This window comes from Sebastes fasciatus, chromosome 16, assembly GCF_043250625.1.
Source record: "Sebastes fasciatus isolate fSebFas1 chromosome 16, fSebFas1.pri, whole genome shotgun sequence".
Classification (NCBI taxonomy): Eukaryota; Metazoa; Chordata; class Actinopteri; order Perciformes; family Sebastidae; genus Sebastes; species Sebastes fasciatus.
The window spans coordinates 7,803,903-7,824,984 of record NC_133810.1 but is presented as its reverse complement, the minus strand read 5'-3'; the positions used below and the strand labels follow the sequence as shown (position 1 = coordinate 7,824,984).

At 41.4% G+C, this 21,082-nt stretch overlaps 1 protein-coding gene across 2 annotated transcripts in view; it reads right to left on the bottom strand.

Moving 5' to 3' along the window:
* Positions 1 to 2,445: 2,445 nt before the first annotated feature.
* Positions 2,446 to 21,082, bottom strand: part of zbtb16a (zinc finger and BTB domain containing 16a) — a 168,422-nt gene continuing 149,785 nt past the window's right edge. For both annotated transcript variants that reach the window (XM_074611908.1, XM_074611909.1), the window contains exons 6-7: positions 13,995 to 14,165; positions 2,446 to 9,044 (exon numbers count right to left, since the gene is read on the bottom strand). In XM_074611908.1, coding sequence (XP_074468009.1) covers positions 8,815 to 9,044; positions 13,995 to 14,165 — 401 coding nt within the window. In that variant the 3' untranslated portion in view covers positions 2,446 to 8,814. The remainder of the gene's footprint in view (positions 9,045 to 13,994; positions 14,166 to 21,082) is intronic.

The following is a 21,082-nucleotide window of genomic DNA, read 5'->3' as shown; positions in this document are numbered from 1 at the left end:
GATTAGAAAATACGCCATGTCACTGTGACAATTTATTGTATTTTTATGGTAATTTACAGGCAACACTGTTGCCAGTACCCAGGATTTTTTGGTCTATGATACCATATCTTCAGAACGGTCATGTTGGAGCTGCATGGAGGCTGAGAAGCAGCAGAATTTCCAACTACATTTCAAATTATGCGATTCAAATTCAATTTTTTAATGCAATTATTCAAGATGAGCAATTCAAATATAAATAATTTTATTTAAATTTAATTTAATTACATTTAATTAAATTAATTCAGTTTCTAGTGACACATATTTCTGCCCATAATTCTAGGTTTTCTAAATTTCAAATTCAGAGCGTATAGTAGCCAACATATTCTGCCATATTCTGATGTGCAGACATAGACAGATAGCTAAACATTAAGTCTGAGAGGCTTGAATAATGACTCAGGCAAATAGGAAAAGTTGACCTGTCTTTACTTGCATGTCTTGAGACATCCTGTTGCACCTAGTACAGACCTTTTTTGTGAAACTGAAATGACAGTAAAGCATATATACACAAGGCACTACAAAGCAATGTATAAACTCACAAAATGTACACATATATAATGTTACCTGGAATAAATAAATACTTAAACTTACAAATGATGCTTCTCCAAGGCTTTACAGATGGAGGCAGATTCAGAGGTGCAAAGTCCACAGAGCCTACAGCATGCATTCAAAACAAAGATGGCCAAAATGAACTATGACCCAGGTCACATGTTTGTATTAACCAATTAAAACAAGGAAGAAGCAGTTTCCCCAAAGTGGCTTTACTCTAAAGCTGCACCAGAAATATCCAACATGGGGTGCTAAACTTAAATGTTACATGACAAAACAACTATTTAACGTCTACCTGAGCAGAGAATGAAGCTGTTATCTGAGTTTCTCTGCGCTTGGTTTACGCAGCCGGTCCGGCCACGCGTGCATGTTAGTGCATGTGAGTTCCAGTGTGTGTGCCCCACTGGCTCTCTATTGGTCGCCGCTCTGCAGTCTGCACTGCGCTGCCGGTCAGCGCTGATAACGCCATCCTCACCCAAGCCGGTGTTGAGTTTAGCACCTTTAACCACATTTAAATATACTAACGTTTAGCTACTGCTATGGAATATTATTCATTCAATATTAAATTCATAAATATGGCTATGAAATAAATCCTGAAGTATATAAATAAGGCAATAAATATATATGCACTGTGGTTCCTTCACATTAAAAGCCAATGTCAGCTGAAGACTGCAGATCAACTAATAACGGAAACCGTTATTCATTCCTCAGCAGCTCACTGACCCTGCGGTGTCTGTCTTCAGTTGCTTTTAACTTGAATGGGGCTGTTAAAAACTGGCTGATATCTGAGTTAATTTATGACACAAATTCCTTACTGACCTTGAACTGCTGGAATAAGATGCTGGTTTGGCTTCAATCTGGAACACTCCTGATGAATCGTCTCGTACAGCATCCAATTTTTTTGTCAACCAGTGATGGAAATGATCAGGAACAAAGTGCATTGGAGGTCTTAATAGTTGTCTTCATTTTATTTGCTGTTATTAAAGATTTTTTGCACCTACAGTAACAATGACTGAATTGTTTCATGAATATTGTTCTTCACTTCCTATTTTAAAGCAAATTCTAATTTGCCATTAATAGATATTTAAAATGTAAAGAATTGCTTCAACCACTGAATTGGAAAAAAATAAATACATACAAGAAATACATAAACAGCCCATGAGGAACCATTCGACTACCGCTAACATGTTAACAGTAAATTACCGCTATTTCAAAAATACAATTTACAAGTAAGTTGCTGTAAATGTTCCTCCATTAACATTTTTAAGACAAACCTCAAGATATACTTATTTTTAACGGCCTTTGGTTGCCATTAGTGGTTTTAATGCTTGAATGTTTAGTATTTATAAACTTATTTTTATAAATTGTTTTATTCTGTTTTAGATTTGTGCTCATTTTAGGACATTGCCTTGTATTTTTCCATTGCAAAGCTATTGTTTTGTTGATATTTTACTCGCTGTTCACTTTAACTTCTACAGCACTTTGGTCCAATTGCTATATAAATAAACTTGACTATATAACATCTACTGCACCATGCTATGAAAATTACAGTAACTAACTGTAAAGATGTTTTTTGTGGTAGGTTTATTGGGCATTTTGTGGTATTTAACTGTAAAAATGACAGCAAAGTCTAACAGAGCAAAGAAATAAAATAACTGTTCAAAAAAGTTATTGGTGTGTTTAGGTTCACTGGACTGAAATACTTGAAAGAGATTGTAATTCATCACATTATTACACAATGAAGTATATTTTATGCAAAAGTACAAAATGATTATTTGGTGTTGGATCCTATACTGTCACCTTCTGTTCTTTAAAGAAAAACAAATAGCGAGCCAGAAAGAGGGCTAAGACAGACAACATGAAGTCCATTTTTTATTTTTTTCTAACCGCAGATTGAAAGTATACAACTGAACATCATGATTTGATTTTTATTATGAGACTCAAATAAAAATACAAAAAAATTCCACTACAAAAAACAATCTACTGTTAGTAGGATGTAAAAAAAAGAAAGAAATATTCTTTATATTTTCCACTATCAAAGGCACAACATTGACTTTAGTGACAACATGGAGAAGAGAACCTGCAGCATTAAATCTTTTATTTTTCCTTTTTATTTTTTTTTCACACTCCATCAGAGAACACTGAAATGTTACAAAGAGAGGTGTCTGATTCTACATGGAAAAAAACAAAAAAGAACAACCTCTATATCAACAGACGGTGGCTATAGATTGGTGGCACAGCTCAACAGGAAACGTACTGCCACGGAAAAAAATAGCACGTTGTCGCTGGAAAAGACAAAGGACCTTTGCAAAGCTCTAATGCAAATTTCAAAAAATTATACAACTGACAACAATAAGAGAACAAAATAAAGAAAATAAAAAATAATAATTGGGCACCTTCTAAGATTAGGCTAAGATTAGGTGCTGAGGTAGACAAAAACTATAACAATTCAAATCATAATAAAAACACTATTTTCTTAATACAGAGCAACTTGACTGGCACTTGTGCTGTCACAACAATGGAGGAGAGAAGTAGCACAGACAAGCCAGGGAAAGACAGAGAGAGAAAAGCTTTGTTACATAAAAAGCTTTGTTATGCTTGGTCCGACAGGGCAATTGGTCCTCAGTGCTAATATAAAAAAATACAATGTCTTGGTGCTTTGTTACTCAAAACAGTTTTTAGTCTAGACCTCGATGGCACATGCATTGCAACACTGCATGAAATGGCTACTTTGTTCTAGAAACACCACACCAAAACACAGAGTGCCAGCTCCAGGGATGCCATGATTCCTCTCTGACGAATTTAACATCCCTTTCTTAAATGCATTTTGTAGAAAAGGAAAAAAGTACTTTAAAAAAAAGAAAGAAACTGAAGCAAAGCAGAAGGGGGAATACCCTAGTGCCAACCTCCCCAAATGGAGGTTTTCTTTCTTTTATTTTTATTCTTTCAAGAGCAATATAAAGTTCTCATCAGCAAACCTGTTGCTGACAACAAGGAAAAAAAAAATAGACAATCTGAGTGGAGACTTAATTTGCTTGCAGAAAAAACAATTTCATGGAGCAGATTTTGCAGGTCTCGCCACTGGCAGCCTGTCTGGATTCCAGTAATGCTTTGTTTTGTGTCGCTAAATAAATGCTTTTGGGTGCCAATCACAGCCTATAAGAGAAGAGGTGAATGCAGAATCCCAGTTGCTATTTCAATAGCATTAAGGGGTTTATTGCAGTCCTTGAAGAAGAAGACGCACCGCTCTATTCAGGATTTAAAAAATAAAATAAAAATCAGGTCAATCTCGAGCGTCATGACATCCCTAGGGTGCTGGAGACACCATTTTTATTTTCTTCTGAAAATACGGAAACTAAGCAGATATAGATGGATATTTTTGTTGAACAAATTCCATTTTTAGGCACAAAGATCGTACAGAAACATCGGAGGAACACTGAGGGAAGAACTATATCGATGCCAATGTATATATATATTTTTTCCAACATAGAGAAAAAAAGTGGCATAGAGTATCATCTTATTTTGTATCTGATCTGATTAGTGCATTTTTCCACTAACACACACACGCACACACATAGTTACACACTCTTTGACGCACTCTTTCACCCGCACGAAAAAGTAGAAAACATTCAGAGGACGATGATAGGAATAATGTGACTGATCAAGTCTTGCATTGTGGTGGTTCAGACTGAGCCGTGACTGGGTATATTATAGTGGGTGGATATTATATGAGGGTGAAAAAGCCCCTCAGCTCACAGTGTTTGAGAATCAAATGGCAAGACACCACGGGACATGCCATCCCTTCTTCTTCTTTTTTTTTTTTTCAAATACAAAAACAAAAGACATGTTGACAGTCAAGTTTGATTGAAAAATTGTAAATGACAAGTACTAATTGGTCGGTTTGGCAGCGCCCCCCTGCCGTCCCGTATTTTATCATCTTTTTTTTTCCTTTTTTTTTTTCTTTTGTCACATACACACACACTCGTAAAATTTGTGGCGGATAGATTTAGTCCTTCACCTACAATGCAATTGACATCCAGAAAGCAACACTTATTATTACAATATGTTCACACACATGTTTTTTTGTCCAACAATATCAAAGAGGAGCAAGGCAAAAATGATTCACACCCAGAGAGAGAAAAAATAAAACAGGTAAAAAAAGAAAAGAAATACAAATATTTGTGCCCTGCTGTAACCCTCCACAAATGGAAAAAGGACTGACACAGAATACAAAAATATCACAATTTTTATATATCAAATTGCCTCTGTTGGCTCTTGTTCAGGAATATGCTCATTTCTCAAGAGAGCTTGTCAGCGGAGACAATCTCTATTTTTAACCTTCTGGTTTTTTCTTTTTTGATTACCACTTGCAGTTCCAATTGTCCAACGCACTCTGCATCACTGCAAATATGACCTGTCCTGGGCGGTTCAGCGCTTTTTGACGAACCTTCTTTTTTTTCACATTACAAAACTACACTTCTATTCACATATTTTCAAGTTTTAATTCTTGTTTTTAAACCCTCTTGACAGCAATAGTACTTCCTCTTATCTGCCGCATCCCTCGAACTCATCACTTAAGGCTTCAAAATTGCTTTTTTTTCTTTTTCTCTGCTCTTCTGTGGTTGGAGGTGCAGGGGGGAGACTATAAGAGAAGAATAAACGTCCATTTGAGTGACTTTCCAAATCCTATCAACCTCTACTTTTGTTATCTCTGACGCTTTTATATACATTTTGCTTAAAAACACAATCTTAAATCAACTTTTGAAAAACAAAAAAGAAGCATGAGATGAAGTAGCAATGATGAAATAATGCAAAACACAAAACACAAAATAAATGTGCTTTTGCCAAAAAAAATAAAAAAAATGAAACAACTTAGAGGTAGCTTTTATAACAAATGACCAAACCTTCCGGCTCTTTAACAAGCGGGGTTAATAATACCAAGTTTGGTAACAAGTAATGCACAAAGAAATACACATGAGAAAAACAAAATCTCTTCACCGTGGCACTTAAATTTTTCTGCGTACACACATTGCTTCATCATGTCGTGCAATGCATCTTTTCAAACACACACTCTTGAACACACACAAAAAAAAGTGTACAAATGAAACAAAAGGGAAAATTAAAATACACAAGCAACATGAGGTCACAAAACGAGGTAATTCAAGTACGATGTGTTGAGATCAAACTCAAGGTCAATAGTAACAACAACAACAACATCAACAACAACAACAACAGGAGACGAGAGAGACGAAGCGCAGGGACAAAACCACAGAGAAAGAGTTGATTTATTCTGTCGTCTTACTGGTCGCCCCCTAAGCTGCTGGGCAGTGTCTCGTCCTATCAGTGATTTCCCCCTTTTTCCACCGGCCATTTGGATATGTGATCACCACGGCAACGCTGTGACATGCAGTGATGCTCGCCTCAGGTTCAACCGTAATACCTGTGGCTGCGTCATACAGGTCTAATGCTGCGTTTCAGAGACATTGGTAATTCCCACCAAAATAAGCCTTTCAGTTTGGGCTGTATGCAGATGTTTCTTCCATGATGCAGGTATGTAAACATTGCAGCATACACTAAGTATCCCCAGTGGTAATTTAAATCAATGCAAATATATTTAGGAATATGCACCATTTAAAAACTGTAATAGAGAGGCGAAATCCACCGTGGGACCTTATTTCGGAAAAAATATGAACGGTAATCAACGGCGAGAGATTTCTGATCCCATTTGAATTGCGCTACAAATCACACAGATGATGTTTGTCAGCTTAAAAGGTCATTTTATAAGTCAAGAAAGTCGCAGTTTGTTGTAAAAATGTTGAAGTATCAAACTGTAAAAATACGTAATTAGAAAGACGACACCCAAAAGTCACGTGAGAGACTTCTCTCTCTCTGGAACTACGATTGAACGGGTTCTCGCTCGTTCTTTTGCTTCCCGGTTGATAAAAAGAGTCGCTGGATAAAACACATCAAGTGACATTTGTGCATGGTCATAGCTAAGTTAGTTAGATAGCTAGTGTTAGTGACGTACATTGTGCCAAACTGAGCTGTTCCACACAAAACTGAGACTTTCTTGACTTGCAAAATTATGTTATAAATTGACAAACATCATACGAGTGATTCAGGCCACAATTCAAACGGGATCAACAAATGATCTGTCTCTTGCGTTGACTACCGTTCATATTTTTTTAACAAAATAAGGTCCCATGGTGGTCCATCGGTGGGGGAGGGATTTGGCCTCTCTATATAACTACAGGAAAGGAACCCCAGATAACGCAGGACTCGCCTTTAGGTTATGTTAATAATCCAGCCGTCAATCTACATTAAAGGTTGAATTTGAAGATATGTTTCAGCTGCTCCATCAGATCGTTTTGTCCAGTCTATCAGAACATCTGGTGGTGAACGATCATGTCAAATGTAAAATAGCATTCACAGCTGCTGGCTGGTGAATGTCTGAGCTGTTGCACGGGTAACAGCATCTGATGTTGGATGGAGAGAATCTGAACCAGTGGGAAGGCGTGGAGAGTAATAACAACCTCCAAGGTGGGAATTATAGGTGTCTGACTTCCATTGAAAGGCGGCATTAACCTGCTATGTATTTTGACAACAGCCTTGTGCGAACCTGGCTCACAGTCATTCACATTCATGTTTCGATGCCATATAACAGTCTTCAACCCGCCACACCGCCTTTGACAAACGTGAAGGCGTGCAGCGAAGGCATTCCCAGCACTTCTTCAACATTCACAACGAGCAGTCGGAGTCGAAGGACTCCCACGGAAAGCAGCCTTTTCCCATTTTGTGTTTTCCATCCCTGTGGTGAATGGACAGATCTGTCGTGGTGTTACAAAGTGTTACTGCTTATGTGTCAGTTTGTGTAGTTCATCATTAGTGTGAGATAATGATAGTCGTCTGGTTAAATGTAAATGGATAAAAAGCAGTCCAGTTATCTATTGCTGAGTAGGTGGATATGCTGGGTTTAATGTGGCGTACTGTAATAGCGAGTTATGATTTAATGGAAAAATATATAACTTGCAGACATCAAACAGAGACTGTTGTCGTAATATGCTTTACCTGTGCAATCAAGCCATGATAAACTACGATGATGCAGAGCTACAAAAATATAAGATGAAAAAGTGACACAAGTTGGCTCCTCTGGGGAGAACCGCGGAGGCCAGTGGTGACTCCACCTTCTCCAGCACTCATCTGACAGAGAACCAGGAAGACTACTGAGAAAACTGGGGAGACTTCCAACAACAACAAAAAAAAGCAGCACTAGCATCTCACCACTCCCCCGATAACAACCAAACAGACACTTGGTTTGCAGTATTTTAGTGCTCCCATTCATCCAGTCCAACTGTTTCATCAACTGCATACGCCTACCGGCTCCGCTGCGGATTCTCAGGGGCTATCTCACCGGCGCCGCTGGGGTCGGAAGAATCTCATGTATGGACATTTATACTGGGGAAGATCTGGTAAATGACGGGAAGTTACCAAAACAAATCTCCCTTTAGGGATGGAAAAGATTAGGGGCATGTTCACCCATTCAAACTCTGGTGAAACCTGTTGGAAAATATGTCTTGGTCCTCCTCAAAGATAACTTTGTTGTGATTTATAACTACCATAACATGAAAGATTTGGCGTCTGAAAGCCATAGTTCCTCAAAACCATGATGAACTGGGGGCCTAAATTGATCATGTGATCCAGACTAGCATGACTAAGCAGGGAAAATGTAAACAAACCAATACCAATACAAAAAAAAAACCTTTCCCCTAAAATGGAGTGATGGCAAGCTTGTGCGGGTTCAGATAGCCCTTGAGAATCTGCTTTCTCACTCGCAGCAGCATCCAAAAAAAAGTCACTTCCTTTGCAGCTCGCTCGCTTTGTGGCGCTGCATGAAATGACCTGAAACAATAACACAGTTGCAGATGTAGTGAATGACCCGGTGAATCCGAACTATGGTGGAGAATCCCTCTCCGTGTCCAAGTCTTCCTCTTCTTAGCACTTTTGTCCCACCGTCACCACCCTTTAACCCCCCCGTCGGTCGGCGCCGCCTTTGCATGAAAAGTAAAAAGAGAAAACAAACCCCTCTTGCTTTCGGGTCTCTCGCCGTTGACGTTTCCTAAATCGGCAAACGCAGCCTCCTATCCGCTCAATTACATTCCCCTTACCTCTCAACCCCGCCCCACCACCCTCACACCTACCCCTCCCTCTCTTCATTCACTCTCCCAGGCCTCAGACGTAGCAGAGGTACAGGTAGGTCTTCTCTATGCGCCAGTCTGGGGGGACGTCTTCGGGCTTGTGGCCCTTCATGTGCTTCTGCATGGCTGACAGGCTGGGGCAGTACTCCAGGCAGATGGTGCATTGGTAGGGCGAGGCGCCGTTGTGGGTGCGCAGGTGCTTGATCATGGCCGAGTAGTCCCTGGATCGCTGGTGGCACAGCTTGCACTCGAATGGCTTCTCACCTAAAGATGATGAGGGGTGGGGGTGAAGACAACAATCATGTTAGCCCAAGTGCCATTCAGTGACAGTATTATGTTCTTGTTGAGGCGTGATGTGCCTGTTAATCAGGAAAATAAATGCATTTGATAGCAAAATCAATCAATTGAAAGAAAAGAACAGGATGTATCGGTGTGTGAGGTGTTCTGGTAAACACAGCAGCGTTTGTCATTCACACCCAAAGGCTTTCATTATTTGAATGCAATGTGAAAATTCGCTCATCTCCACTAAAGTCAGTGTTGCTCACAGGAAGAAGAAGAAGTGTGGCCTCATTGTGAAGGCCCGTACCAGCAATGTAATATTATTGTTTGCTTCAAATACCAGTGTGGATCTTCTGTGCCTTGATAACCAAATTGCTATGCAGTATTATTACAACACTCTTTTTAACTATTTCTTCCTCTAGGTGCAACAACAACTTTGCTCCGTGTTGCAAATGCAGCACATACAGTAAGTTCCTGTTGTTACAGGCGATCCCCTCCTTCCACAGGTTTCTCCTCAACCCGTGTCTCGCGCATTCATTGGCTGTCGCTTGTGGCTAGAGTTCCCGACAGGTCCAGATATTTAGCATACTAGATATCTGGAATGTGTCTGAGAGGCATCGGCGAGCGCCGGCGAGCCTCTTGGCTCACGTCTTTGAGCAGTTTACACATGATGCTTGAACGCCGATTTGTCTCTGATCTCTCGGGGAGCGGAAAATCAGGGCTTAAGTCGTGTAGTGTGAACTAAACGTAAACCAGATTACCTAAACCCAACCCGTTCTCACTCCCAACTCGTTAAATATCGGGCGGTCAGAGCAACTGACTTAGAAGGCTATAAAGAGCGTCACAGTCCACGTAGGACGGGTGAGAGTGGTAGTGGATGGGTCCAGCAAACACCGGACTTTCAACGAGGAGACCGCTGTTCGTGTCTCGTGTGAAACTAAAAGTCAACATTGACTTATTTCGTCATGTCAATTGTTAGTCCCGTGAGTCGTTCGTCAGGTTAAACTACAATCGTTTCCTAACCCTAACTAAGTGGTTGTGTTGCCTAAACTTAACTTTCTGTGAAGACGGAAGTTTATTTTGAAAAGACACGATGCATGTAACTAGCGTATATTGACACGTCGTCCCCAACACGTCCAAAACTGATGTTAAAGTGGTACGTAGAGCGTCATTGTTCGAACCGTAAGGCCACTGAACAAACGTCGGTATTTGACGAGTTGGGAGAGAGAATGTGTTGCTAAATCACTTTATTTTGGAAGCAAAACTGCAACTGAGTGCACCCAAAATGTTGGCAACAAACCCTAATTGCACAGGAAAACTGTGTGTATTCATAACTACGGTGAATACGCCTTCTTTTTCTCTGTCAAAATGGCTAACCTGGGGTTTGTTTTAAACCTGTCTGACTTCTTTTTAGTGATCGTAGCAATTAACTGGTTGACCGATGCTTTTATTACTGATAAGAATGCTGGCCAAAGCTATAAAAATAAGATCCACGCTATAATAAAACTGAGTCATCCTTCAAAGGCAAAATGTGACAGTTCAGACTGCAGCATATGAAACCTGTTGTGTGTGAGAAGTAAAAAAAATAAGTCTCTATACGTCAGGGCTTCAGGAGAGAAGAACGTCCCATCACCACTAATTTAGAGAGCACAGATTTCACCCTGCTGGCCCACAAGAAATCCCGGTGTTGTGATGATAATTGGACTGTGCACACAGCGCTGTACTGTAAGTGACAAGCCAAAACCCAGGAGTGACATCCCAACTGTCTCCTGAACAGCAGTGTGCAGTAGTAAAAGACCACACTAACTCTTTTAAGTCATTCCAGCTGCCCCCAATAATTGGTACAACTCAAAAAGAGACGGACGGATAAAAGCATGGACGTACAGTATAGTGGCGTTTGTTCACCTCGGAGAGACAGTCAGGTCCATCAAGCAGCTAACGCATGATCTTCTAATTATTCTTGTGGTTGGGGGGGGGACATAAGTCCTTTGTGTTCAGTTGTTATCAATTCTCATTACTGCCTTTATTAAAAAGACCCCACTGTATTGGGATTTTGAAACCGTGCGAGGTTTTTTTTTTTCCACATCATGTCGTGCACAGAAGAAAATGAAAGAGATGCTATTTAATCAAAATGTGCAACTATCAAATGTGGCAGCAGCGGCTTCTGATCACACAGAGAACAACGTGCTTTCGCTTTTTAAGGTCTACCTTCTTAGATCTCCTTTTGAAAACCCCCCAAAAGACAACACTAAGGAGTTATATGACGTCTATGCAAATACATAATTAATTCATGTTCTTGAACACTTCCGAATCCGAGCTGCATCCTGCAGAGCTGTAGTCAAGACCACCTAAACCAGCCGATTAGACTGTTGTCAGGCCATTGAATAGGCGTTATCAGTCGCTATAAGCACCAGAGACAATTTCACGGTACAATGTAATCTCATGCAATGGTGCTTATGATATTAAACAGTTATTCCTCCTTTCCTGTTTGTTTTCCTACGAATGTCCAGCAACACGTGTCAATTTCCGCTCATTACATGCATACAGTCTTTTCAAAATAAACTTCCGTCTTCAAAGGAAACAACTTCCTTATGTTTAGGCAATAAACTACTTAGTTAGGTTTAGGAAAAGATCGTGGTTTGGCTTAAAATATCTATGGAAGTGGCGTTACTTAAGGACGTAAGTTACGTGACAAATACTGTAAATCAACGCTGACTTCTGGTTTCACACGGGACACGAACGCCGGTATTTTTAGACCCAATAACACTGTCAACACTCCTATACATCACCTCGACCTCCTCCTTTTTGTCGCTTCTATACTTCCTGGTTCACTATTGAACAAACAAATTGATTTTGTGGGATATACATGAATTGCGGCGTTAAATAACACATGAAAATCCATTTCACAACGTTAAGTCTGTGGCGTTAAATGACACGTGAAAAGCCTAAAATGTGTTATCACGACACACTGACTGTCCTCAAAATGTCGTGCTATTTATACACCTTCCCATGAGATCAGGTTGGATGTTTAAATGTCTGCTATTTCTTTTATAAGCCACATTTAATCAATGTAGCACATTACACAAAATACAGCTCCTGCCATGGAGAAGTCCTGAAGGTGTCATAAATCAAAGTGCGGCGCTGCTTCCTGGCTGTGGGGGGATGCTATATTCAAGAAGCACATTTCAATTCAGCAACAGCAGCCGTCCTAAATGTGCTAATGATTTGAGTGATGGCGGGGAATAATCCGCCAGCGCTCAAGCCGGCAGACGCAAATTAGACATGTAAATGCTGACCTTTACCAATGGCATTTGAAATGAGCTGTCGGATGTGATCTAGCCCGCCGCTCGCTGTCACCTTTCAGCTGGAGCCTCGCGCATGTGTGCCGCCGAAAACGGGCGGCCTCGTGCCTCCGCTTGCTCGCTCTGTCTGTCCTTTTCTGGCGCCCTGGTTAACCTTGACCTCCGCGGGTTGTGGGTCACGCCGTCATTCAGCCAATAAGCATGAATGCGGTGCTGTGCGGCAGCGCGGACACCTGCATTATGTTGATATTGATAACCAGACTGTAAACAGGGTCGCCTCAAATAACTAGCTAATAATGAATTGCAAATGGGGCCCAGGTATTGATCCGCCATTGGCATTTGGGATGTGTGGAGAGAAGGGGGATGCGGGGGGGGGGGTTAGGTTGCCAATGTCGATGATTCATCAAGCAGCTCCCTTTTGTGCGAGGTGGCCTTTGACTGTGAGCTTGTCACTTGCTCTTGTTATCTGCTGTTGCTCTCCGGCTTAACGCAAAGCCCCCTCCCCCACACAAAAGGGGAAAGGGTGGACGGGGGGGAGCCAATTATTGGACAGGCTGCCTTGATAGTGTGGCTTAACAGCTGGCTTATTGAATGGGAGATGGGAGGGTGCTGCTGCTGTTGTGTGTGTGTGTGTGTTAGAGAAAAAGAGCTGGTGAGGAAGCATAAAGCCTTGGCGGTGTGCCATCCTGGTGAGCACTCGTGATATCCTCACTCAGTCTGCTGCGTAGCGTGCACTCATTCTCCAGGGCACCCAGCTTATCACTGTGTCAACATCTTTATGGGGCTCTAAATATACCGGGATCAATACAAAGTCTTCGGAGACATTCATCTACTGTATCACAGCAACAAAGATATTCATCTGGTCTGGTCTGTGCCGTGCAACTTGGATTTCCTACAGAGTCCTTCAGCGGGCACCTAAAGCTGCATCAATATGTTTCAACACTGTTATTATGAGATCTAATGCACTCATATCAACTACTAGGAGAAGTGGAAGAAGGGGATGACGTCTCACTGAGTGTTTAAACGCACACTAATATTTCATTATTATTTAGAATATGACAATTTGATACGGGTTATGTTAACAGCATATTCCGTTTGGATATTCTGAATTAGGCCTTATTCCAAAAGGAGCATTTTCAGATTAACAAATATTGCACCTCCTGGGATTTGAATAATGCGACTTCAATAAAATTTGGATTAATTGTGCAGCCCTACTATCAGCCCCTCTAAAGCTCTCTAATTAACCTATTGTATTTCGGTTGTTTGGTCTGTATACATAAGTGTAAAAATGACAGATTGTTGTTTTAGAGGGAGTTACACTGTGAAGCTGTCTTGGCAAACAAAAGCCGCAGCTTCCCAAAGTTTTTAATCACAGTGAGGTTGCCAGGTTTGGTACCATCGTGCCTGCGCAGAGACCAAAAGCTCACAGACCAATATCTGGCAACCCCGTGCTATGGCTTGAGATGCTGCACACAAGAAGCTCCGGGCACGAAGGATAAACTGTTGTAAATCAAGAAACACTTCCATCACATAACTCCTCTCTCAGACCACTTTGATCATCAACATCAATGAATGCAGCGTTTTTTTTTTCTCTTCAAACAGCCGGACTCATTTTGATCACAGTATAGCTCACCTGTGTGCACACGGTAGTGGGTTTCCAGCTGGTGCTTGAGGCTGAACTTCTTCCCACAGCCGTTACATTCATAGGGCTTCTCCCCGGTGTGGATGCGTTTGTGGCCCTTCAGCGTGCTCTCATCTCGGAAGCAGCTCCCGCAGAACTCGCACTCATATGGGTGGTCTCCCGCTGAAATGTGGAGAAACAGAAGCAAAGTTGACTTCATCTGCAGACAAGATCTTCATGTGACAAAAGCAAAAAGTACAACACGGAGGCCAGACACACGAAGCTTTGCTTACGTGCACAAATTCCTCTTAATATTGTCAAAACCTTAGTTTTTCTCGATCGCTTTGACTCATTTTTCCGACATTCTCTAAACTCTGAGTGCAAAAGTCACAACTGTTTGATGAGACATCACAACTCTATTGCATGTTTGCAAAAGGTAGTAACTCACCCAAAACATTGGAAACGTTTCTTATATAGAAATCTCTCTCTTTGTCTCTTTGTGTCTTTGCTGACACTGACTGCTTTCTGTAGGCCTATACAAGAATGTAGCTGAATGCTATTGTGTATCACACTGAGCTGTTTGGAGTCCGATTTCAATTGTAGGTACAATTTTTACAAGAAAAAGTCAATACTGTAGTATCTACACAGAAAAGGGATATGTATACAGTACATTTATTTGTGCAGCAATGTGTTACATGTACTGTAAACAGAAAATTTGCATTTGATCTTTCATGTAAAAGTCATATATAGTGAAAAGAAATCTATGCCAAAAACAACAACAACACTGCAACAATGAGAAAAAGTTCAAAAACCATAAGTTGTAACTCCTTGTCATAGATATTTATGGGATATACATGTATATCTGACAGATTGTGATAATTGAACGGATCGTTTTTTGCATGTGACGGCTCAAACGATGAAAGAAAGTTTAGAAGTTGTGAAGACAATTTCACTGAGAATCAACTCATCAGTTTTAATCAACGAGATATGTACAAGTGGTTATTGTACTGACCCTTTTGCACACAAAAAACGTGCAATTTGCTTGAAAGAATGAGAAATTCAAATCTGTTGTGAACAACGAACTAATTGTTCAGAGATTTGAACTTAATGTTTTGAAAAAAACAAACATTTCTCAGTCAAAAATTGAGCCAAAGCGAATGAGAGAATTTGTAAGTGAAGTTTGGTGGCGTTGATGGTTGGTTGGCTCTCACCATCTCACCAGCAGTCTGCCTATGGTTGCATTAACAGCATGTAAACATACAGCTGTGAGACCTAAAGGGAGCAGCATTACTGGATGTTTAGTCTGATTGTTTTGGTGGGTTGATGCACAACGTCAGAACAATAGGTGTTTATGCTCTAGTGGATACCCACTTAACGGCTTTAATACCAGCAGACAATGTAACCCGTCTTTTCTCTTCTCTACAAATCACCCACACTGATGTTTTGCTTTGTGTAAAATAATTGTAGCCTGTCGTGGCTGTTCATGAGATGTGTTATTGACCAGCTCATCCAGTCTCACCATGCATTAATAAGTAACCTGACTGACGTATGAATATATACGTCTCCTATTTAATATCTCTTATTCTATTTCAGATTATTTTCATCTTGTTTGACTGGAATCCTATTTATTTAATCATTTATATCTTTTCTTAATGCCTCCTTGTTGCTGAAAGGTGCTATACAAATAAACTTTCTCCACTTCCTCCAGGCAGATGGTTGTTTTATGAAGGCTGTCAGAAATACAAGGATTTAAGTGCATTTCAAAGTGGCAGCCAATCACCGTCCTCTATCTGTTTGGGTTTGAATATTGCATGTGTTAATCGCAGCAGGCCAACGAGAGGAGTCAGAAAAAGGGACGTTGGGTTGTTTAATTTGGATCACCATCTTACTCCAAATGAACAACATCACAGTTCACTTGGAAGAAGACCGAGAGGCGGCGTCCATCTCTCCGATAGGCCAACGCTCTGACTAAAAAGGCTGAATGCTGCAGAAACAGTGTTTAAAACATTCACATTTTGACTCCAGCATCAACTGGTATAGTTTTACAGGTTGGAGCGCTGAACCTGCCGAAATGTTTGCACAACTTTGATCACTAGTCATGTGAGCAACGTAACTTTATTGGTCACTTGCTGCAGGGAGGGAGGGGGGTAATATTCCAAGAAAGAAACTCTGAATTTATGAGAATTTTTTGGATATTTCCGAGTTTTTTCTCGTAAATTTATGACTTTAATCTCATAGAATATCCATTTTTTTTGTTGTAAATTTACCACTATAATCTCAGAGAATATCCAAGTTTTTATTTTGTAAATTTACCACTTTAATCGAGGACAATATCCAATTTTTTTCCTGCAAATTTACGACTTATATCTTCGTATTCCCGACTTTTTTCTCTGAATATAACCCCCCACCACCGGCTCTGTAATAATAATAATATATATTTTTTTTACCTACAATGGCGCTAATGCTTTTGACACCTCAGTCAGCGTCCTTGCTGGTACTTCTTATTAAACTAGTTTCAGTCTGACACTCAACGCTTGTTTTGATGACATTTCAAGATGCGTTTGCTGCCAAGGTGACTCAATGTGATTTGGCACATGACATCCAACAGACATGGAGTAAGAATATTGTTTGTTTATGTGACATCAGTTCGAGAACAGGACACATTTGATCTAGCATCGAGTTCATAAAGATATCTTTAGTATTGCATAAAACATTTAGGGTAACGTTTTGGTGTAAAGACAAGAACTGAAACTGAAAATGAAGTTGTAGACGCCTGTATCTCTATCTACCTTTCCATACCTTTACTCTGAATGCATTACCTCATTGTCAGCAACTGTTTCTATTCACAGCTCCTCTGTCTAATGCTATCACACTGGGTAAATGTATTCTCACTTTTTATTTACAGAGCAGCACATTTCCATTCTGAGACATCAGACTCATTCAAGACACCCGGCTGGTGGTGGATGTACAGTATGAAATGAAAGTGACAACGGGTATCACATTGTCCTCCTCAGGCTGCAGGATCGCGGGTCCCCTCAGGGCAGCCGTAATGGATATTCAGATGTCAATGATCAGGGATATTATGATTTGCAGGAGGCTTTCACCAGCAGTCCAAAGACTAATTGTATTCCCCTGTTTGATGAGGAGCTGTTCCTTTGCGTCATTTGCTTCTCTCCCCCGGGTTACACTCTCTAGCCAAGTAATGTTGTGGATATTTATTAATGTATTTCACTCCACCGCTGCAGGTTTAAGTCACCATCAATGACCTATGCCTTTCATTATCTGCCTGTCCGAGCAGCAACGTGCCAGGGAATAAATTGCATTTCTCGTTATGTGCTGCCGCCGCTGCCCCGCTGTTGAGAGACAATCTCACTTCCATCCTGCATATTTTATTTAAGATTTCATGTCTGTCTATACAGTATGTATGTGCTTATTTGGTTTATTCTGGAGGAGAGACAGACAGCGGGATGAAAGAGGGACACCCCTTAAATGCTGATCACATTTTGGGTTTGCTATACTTTCATGGAAGAAACGTTTTCTGTGCCTTGTGATGTTGGACGCCTTCCCATTAAAGGGAAGCTTTGATGGGGATGGAGGTGTACGGGTGGGGGTGGTGGTGATGGGGGGGTTAAAACTGAGACAGGGATGGAGCGGGGGATGTGGGTGTATATGGCGGCGGCGGTGGGAGCTGGGTAAAAATCAATAAAAGTGACAGTCTTTATTTGTCTGCGTGAAGTTATCAGTGGCTCCCGCTGTAAGACATTGTGCTCTTTCTAGCGTTTCAACCACAGCAGAGATCACAATCCATCACGGAGCTCGGTGGGCTCGCGCGACGCTGCAAGAATAATAATTGAGCTCGGATTCACCTGCCTTTAATTAGGGCCTCCGATCAGACCGGCGAGTGGGATGCTAATACTCAAGAGGAGGCCTATGGAGGGTTATTTACGCTTAATGTCCTGATGGTGCGTTAACGTCTGCTGTTGGCGAACATCATCAGAAATCTTGAATTAATGGGAAGGAGCTCTCCGTCTTTGTTCTTTCAATACAAGGTGTTTAACTTACAAGGAAATAGCAGTGTTTGTGCAAAATATGTACTCTTTACATTCGTGCTGTCTATCCCTCTGTGTGTTTTTTTGCATATCTCGAGAACCGCTCATCCGATCTACTTCACACTTGGCGGGTGTATTGCTCAGGACCCAAGGGAGTGCAGTGTCGAATGTGGTGCAATTTGGTGGTTGGTGCTATATGATCTTTACATTTTGACCTGTAACATTTGAACCGTAAGTCTTGGGAACAAAAGCAAAGCAAAAGTCTGTCACTGAGTGAGTGATGAAGTTACACGATTGGTCGGCCGAGTGTCGGAGTTTCCTCATTCTCTGTTGCTCTCCCTTTGTTATGTAAATGAGTCCGTCCAGTGTGACGCGTCCGGCTCACGAAACTTAGACCAAGCTGTGAAACTAGGCGATCTAGGTCTAAAATAAAACCAGATTCAGCAGCGGCATAGCCTGTTTCTCGCTTAAAATGTTTTCAGAAGTAGATTTTGGTGGATTGTTTAGACGGAATAACAGAACGTTTACGAGCAGGCCGCCGTGTTGTTTCCTGTTTGAAATGGCGAGCAGAGAACCGGGGTCCAGTCACGTGAATTCAACCATGGGGTACGTCACCGCTTGAATGGCCAGTTGAGTGGAGCAGCATGTCCCCCGATGTCCTCGCCGGTGGACATGTATTGATTAATTGCGATTAAATATTCTAATTGATTGACAGCCCTAATTTAGATTAATTATCTCCAAGTCTGAGCCGCCTGTTCATCCCCTAAAAAACAACAACCCCAAAATATCCCTCACTAAACTACGCTAGTTTTATTATGCTGTTACCCATAAAAACTGGATGCTGCAGTTGCTGCTTTAGAGTAACGGTGCCTTTGTCATTCTAGTTAAAGCACCGTCCACTACTGATCGATTAGGTGCAATAAATAAACAACGTATAATATACTGGTATTCTATTTTGTATTGGGAAAACACAGTGAAACACAGTGCGGATGCAAGCATGTCTGGTATCAGACTGTCAAGGCTCCAGCATCCTGTTTGTACCCGCGATGCATATCACGTTATGTTATCTCCTGCAGCCACTCGGGGACGCCAAAGTGCAAACACTCACTGCAGAGCTTTAAATAAATCAGACACTATTCTATAATCACATTGTGAGGATGTAAAGGACCAGACAGGACTTCATTTTGGCAGGATATTCCCACGGGAAGGGCTGGAGAGTAATGGGGACATGTCCTCTGTCCATCCCTAATACTTCCTCTCTCACCGTCTGTCCTCCTCTCTTCCTTCCTATCTCTCTCTCTCTCTCTCTCTTTCTTTCTGGTGTGACCACATGGCGGGGAGGCCGCAGATGAGGACTCAGTACAGTGAGGTGGAACCACAGCATGGTGAGTGGACCCTTGGGTGCCCCCGAGCATCACCACCTGCGTCTCCTCCTGACCCCACCCCCCCCTCCACCATCACCACCACCACCACTACATTTACACCCCCCTCCTCCCTATCACGTCCTTTGACACCCCAAAGGCCTGCTGAGGGTGCCTGTGCCCATGGGCACCCGGGGCGTGTTCATTATATACGGTAAGAGGCTGTAAATCACCGGGCTCCATCACTGCCAGGACCAGAACTGGCTCATTCTCTCTCTCTCTAAATTCAATTCAGTCCTCTCTCTCTCTCGCTCTCTGGCTGTAGCACTATCAAATACAGCTGCGAACACAAAACACCCCGCCACAGCAGACAGCAAATTGGCTCCGGGTTTAAAAAAAAAAAACACACACAGACACTTACACACAGACAGTGCACAACAACGGAATATTAATGAAGGCCTGGTCTGTAAAGAGCGAGTGTGTGTGTCTGCATGTGGGGTGTTATAGCGGAGGGGAATAACACAGCTGCCATGACTGCCACTGTTAGAAGCCCACATTGTGTGTTTGTGCTTGAACCTATAGAGTCATGTGCATACATGCAATAAAGATATACAAACAGAATAAAGAGGGAGCTGAGTGCGTGTCATATCCTGGCATGTGAAGAGAAGGTGATGAAACTGCAGGTGGAGGGAGGAAAATGAGGGGAAAAGGAAAGACGCAGTGAGGGAGAGGAGGAGAGAGAGATGGCATGATTAAGATGCTGAAATAAACACCATTAAATCCGTTCCCCCCCCCCCCCCTTCTTCCTCGTCCTAAATGGTGATCCAGTGTCGGCGCCCCGCACCAGCAAGGCTGCTTTCACAAGATAAGCCAGCAGACAGGTAAAATGAAGCACACGTAATGAATGTCCATAAAAGTGCTTTTTGCGGCTTCCTGTTGTCGTTTGATAGAACAGGATTCCACCAATAACTGAGCTTATATCTAGAAAGCTTTATATAATGGTAGATGAGCTGCTACGCATTAAAATTAGGGTTGAAAACTGGGAATTGAGATGTTGGTATTTACCGGGAACTCTCATCAAAATTGACTCCCATTTCCTGGGAAAAAATACCTGCGCGTCTATGCGTTCCTGTGCTTCAGACTGTAAATACTCTGACCTTGAAATGACATTATTGCGGTTATATAACTAAATCCACTTTTCAGCTACATCGTTTTTTTTCTTCCCCCCATTCATTTTTAATGCTACAATGGCTGCCTAAAGCCCAGCTGAGTGACAACATTTTTTCTGTGTGAATGAAATGCAAAATCTGTGAACGAAAACTTTGCAGATGGTTCAACAGGTGGCTGAATCAGATCTGAATAACAGTGTTAACAATAAGCATCCAAGAACAATACTGCCACGGCCCAAACCACCGAAACAACAAGCCAACATGGCTGCATGTGAAGGATCTTCCTTCTCTGCCACTGCGTGCTGTAATAACCTCGGGTCAGGCTGCATTCAGGCAGATTATTAGACACTATTCAGGACGGGAAAAACTACTTTGCATGGTTTTTGGAAAAAAAATGGAATCTGATTTAATCTGTGTTTTGATTTAGGGTTAATATTCTGCTAGACATTGTGATTGAACACCAATCAAAGACAAGACAGTAACATGCAATTATAGAATTTGAAGCCAATAAAATTAAATGA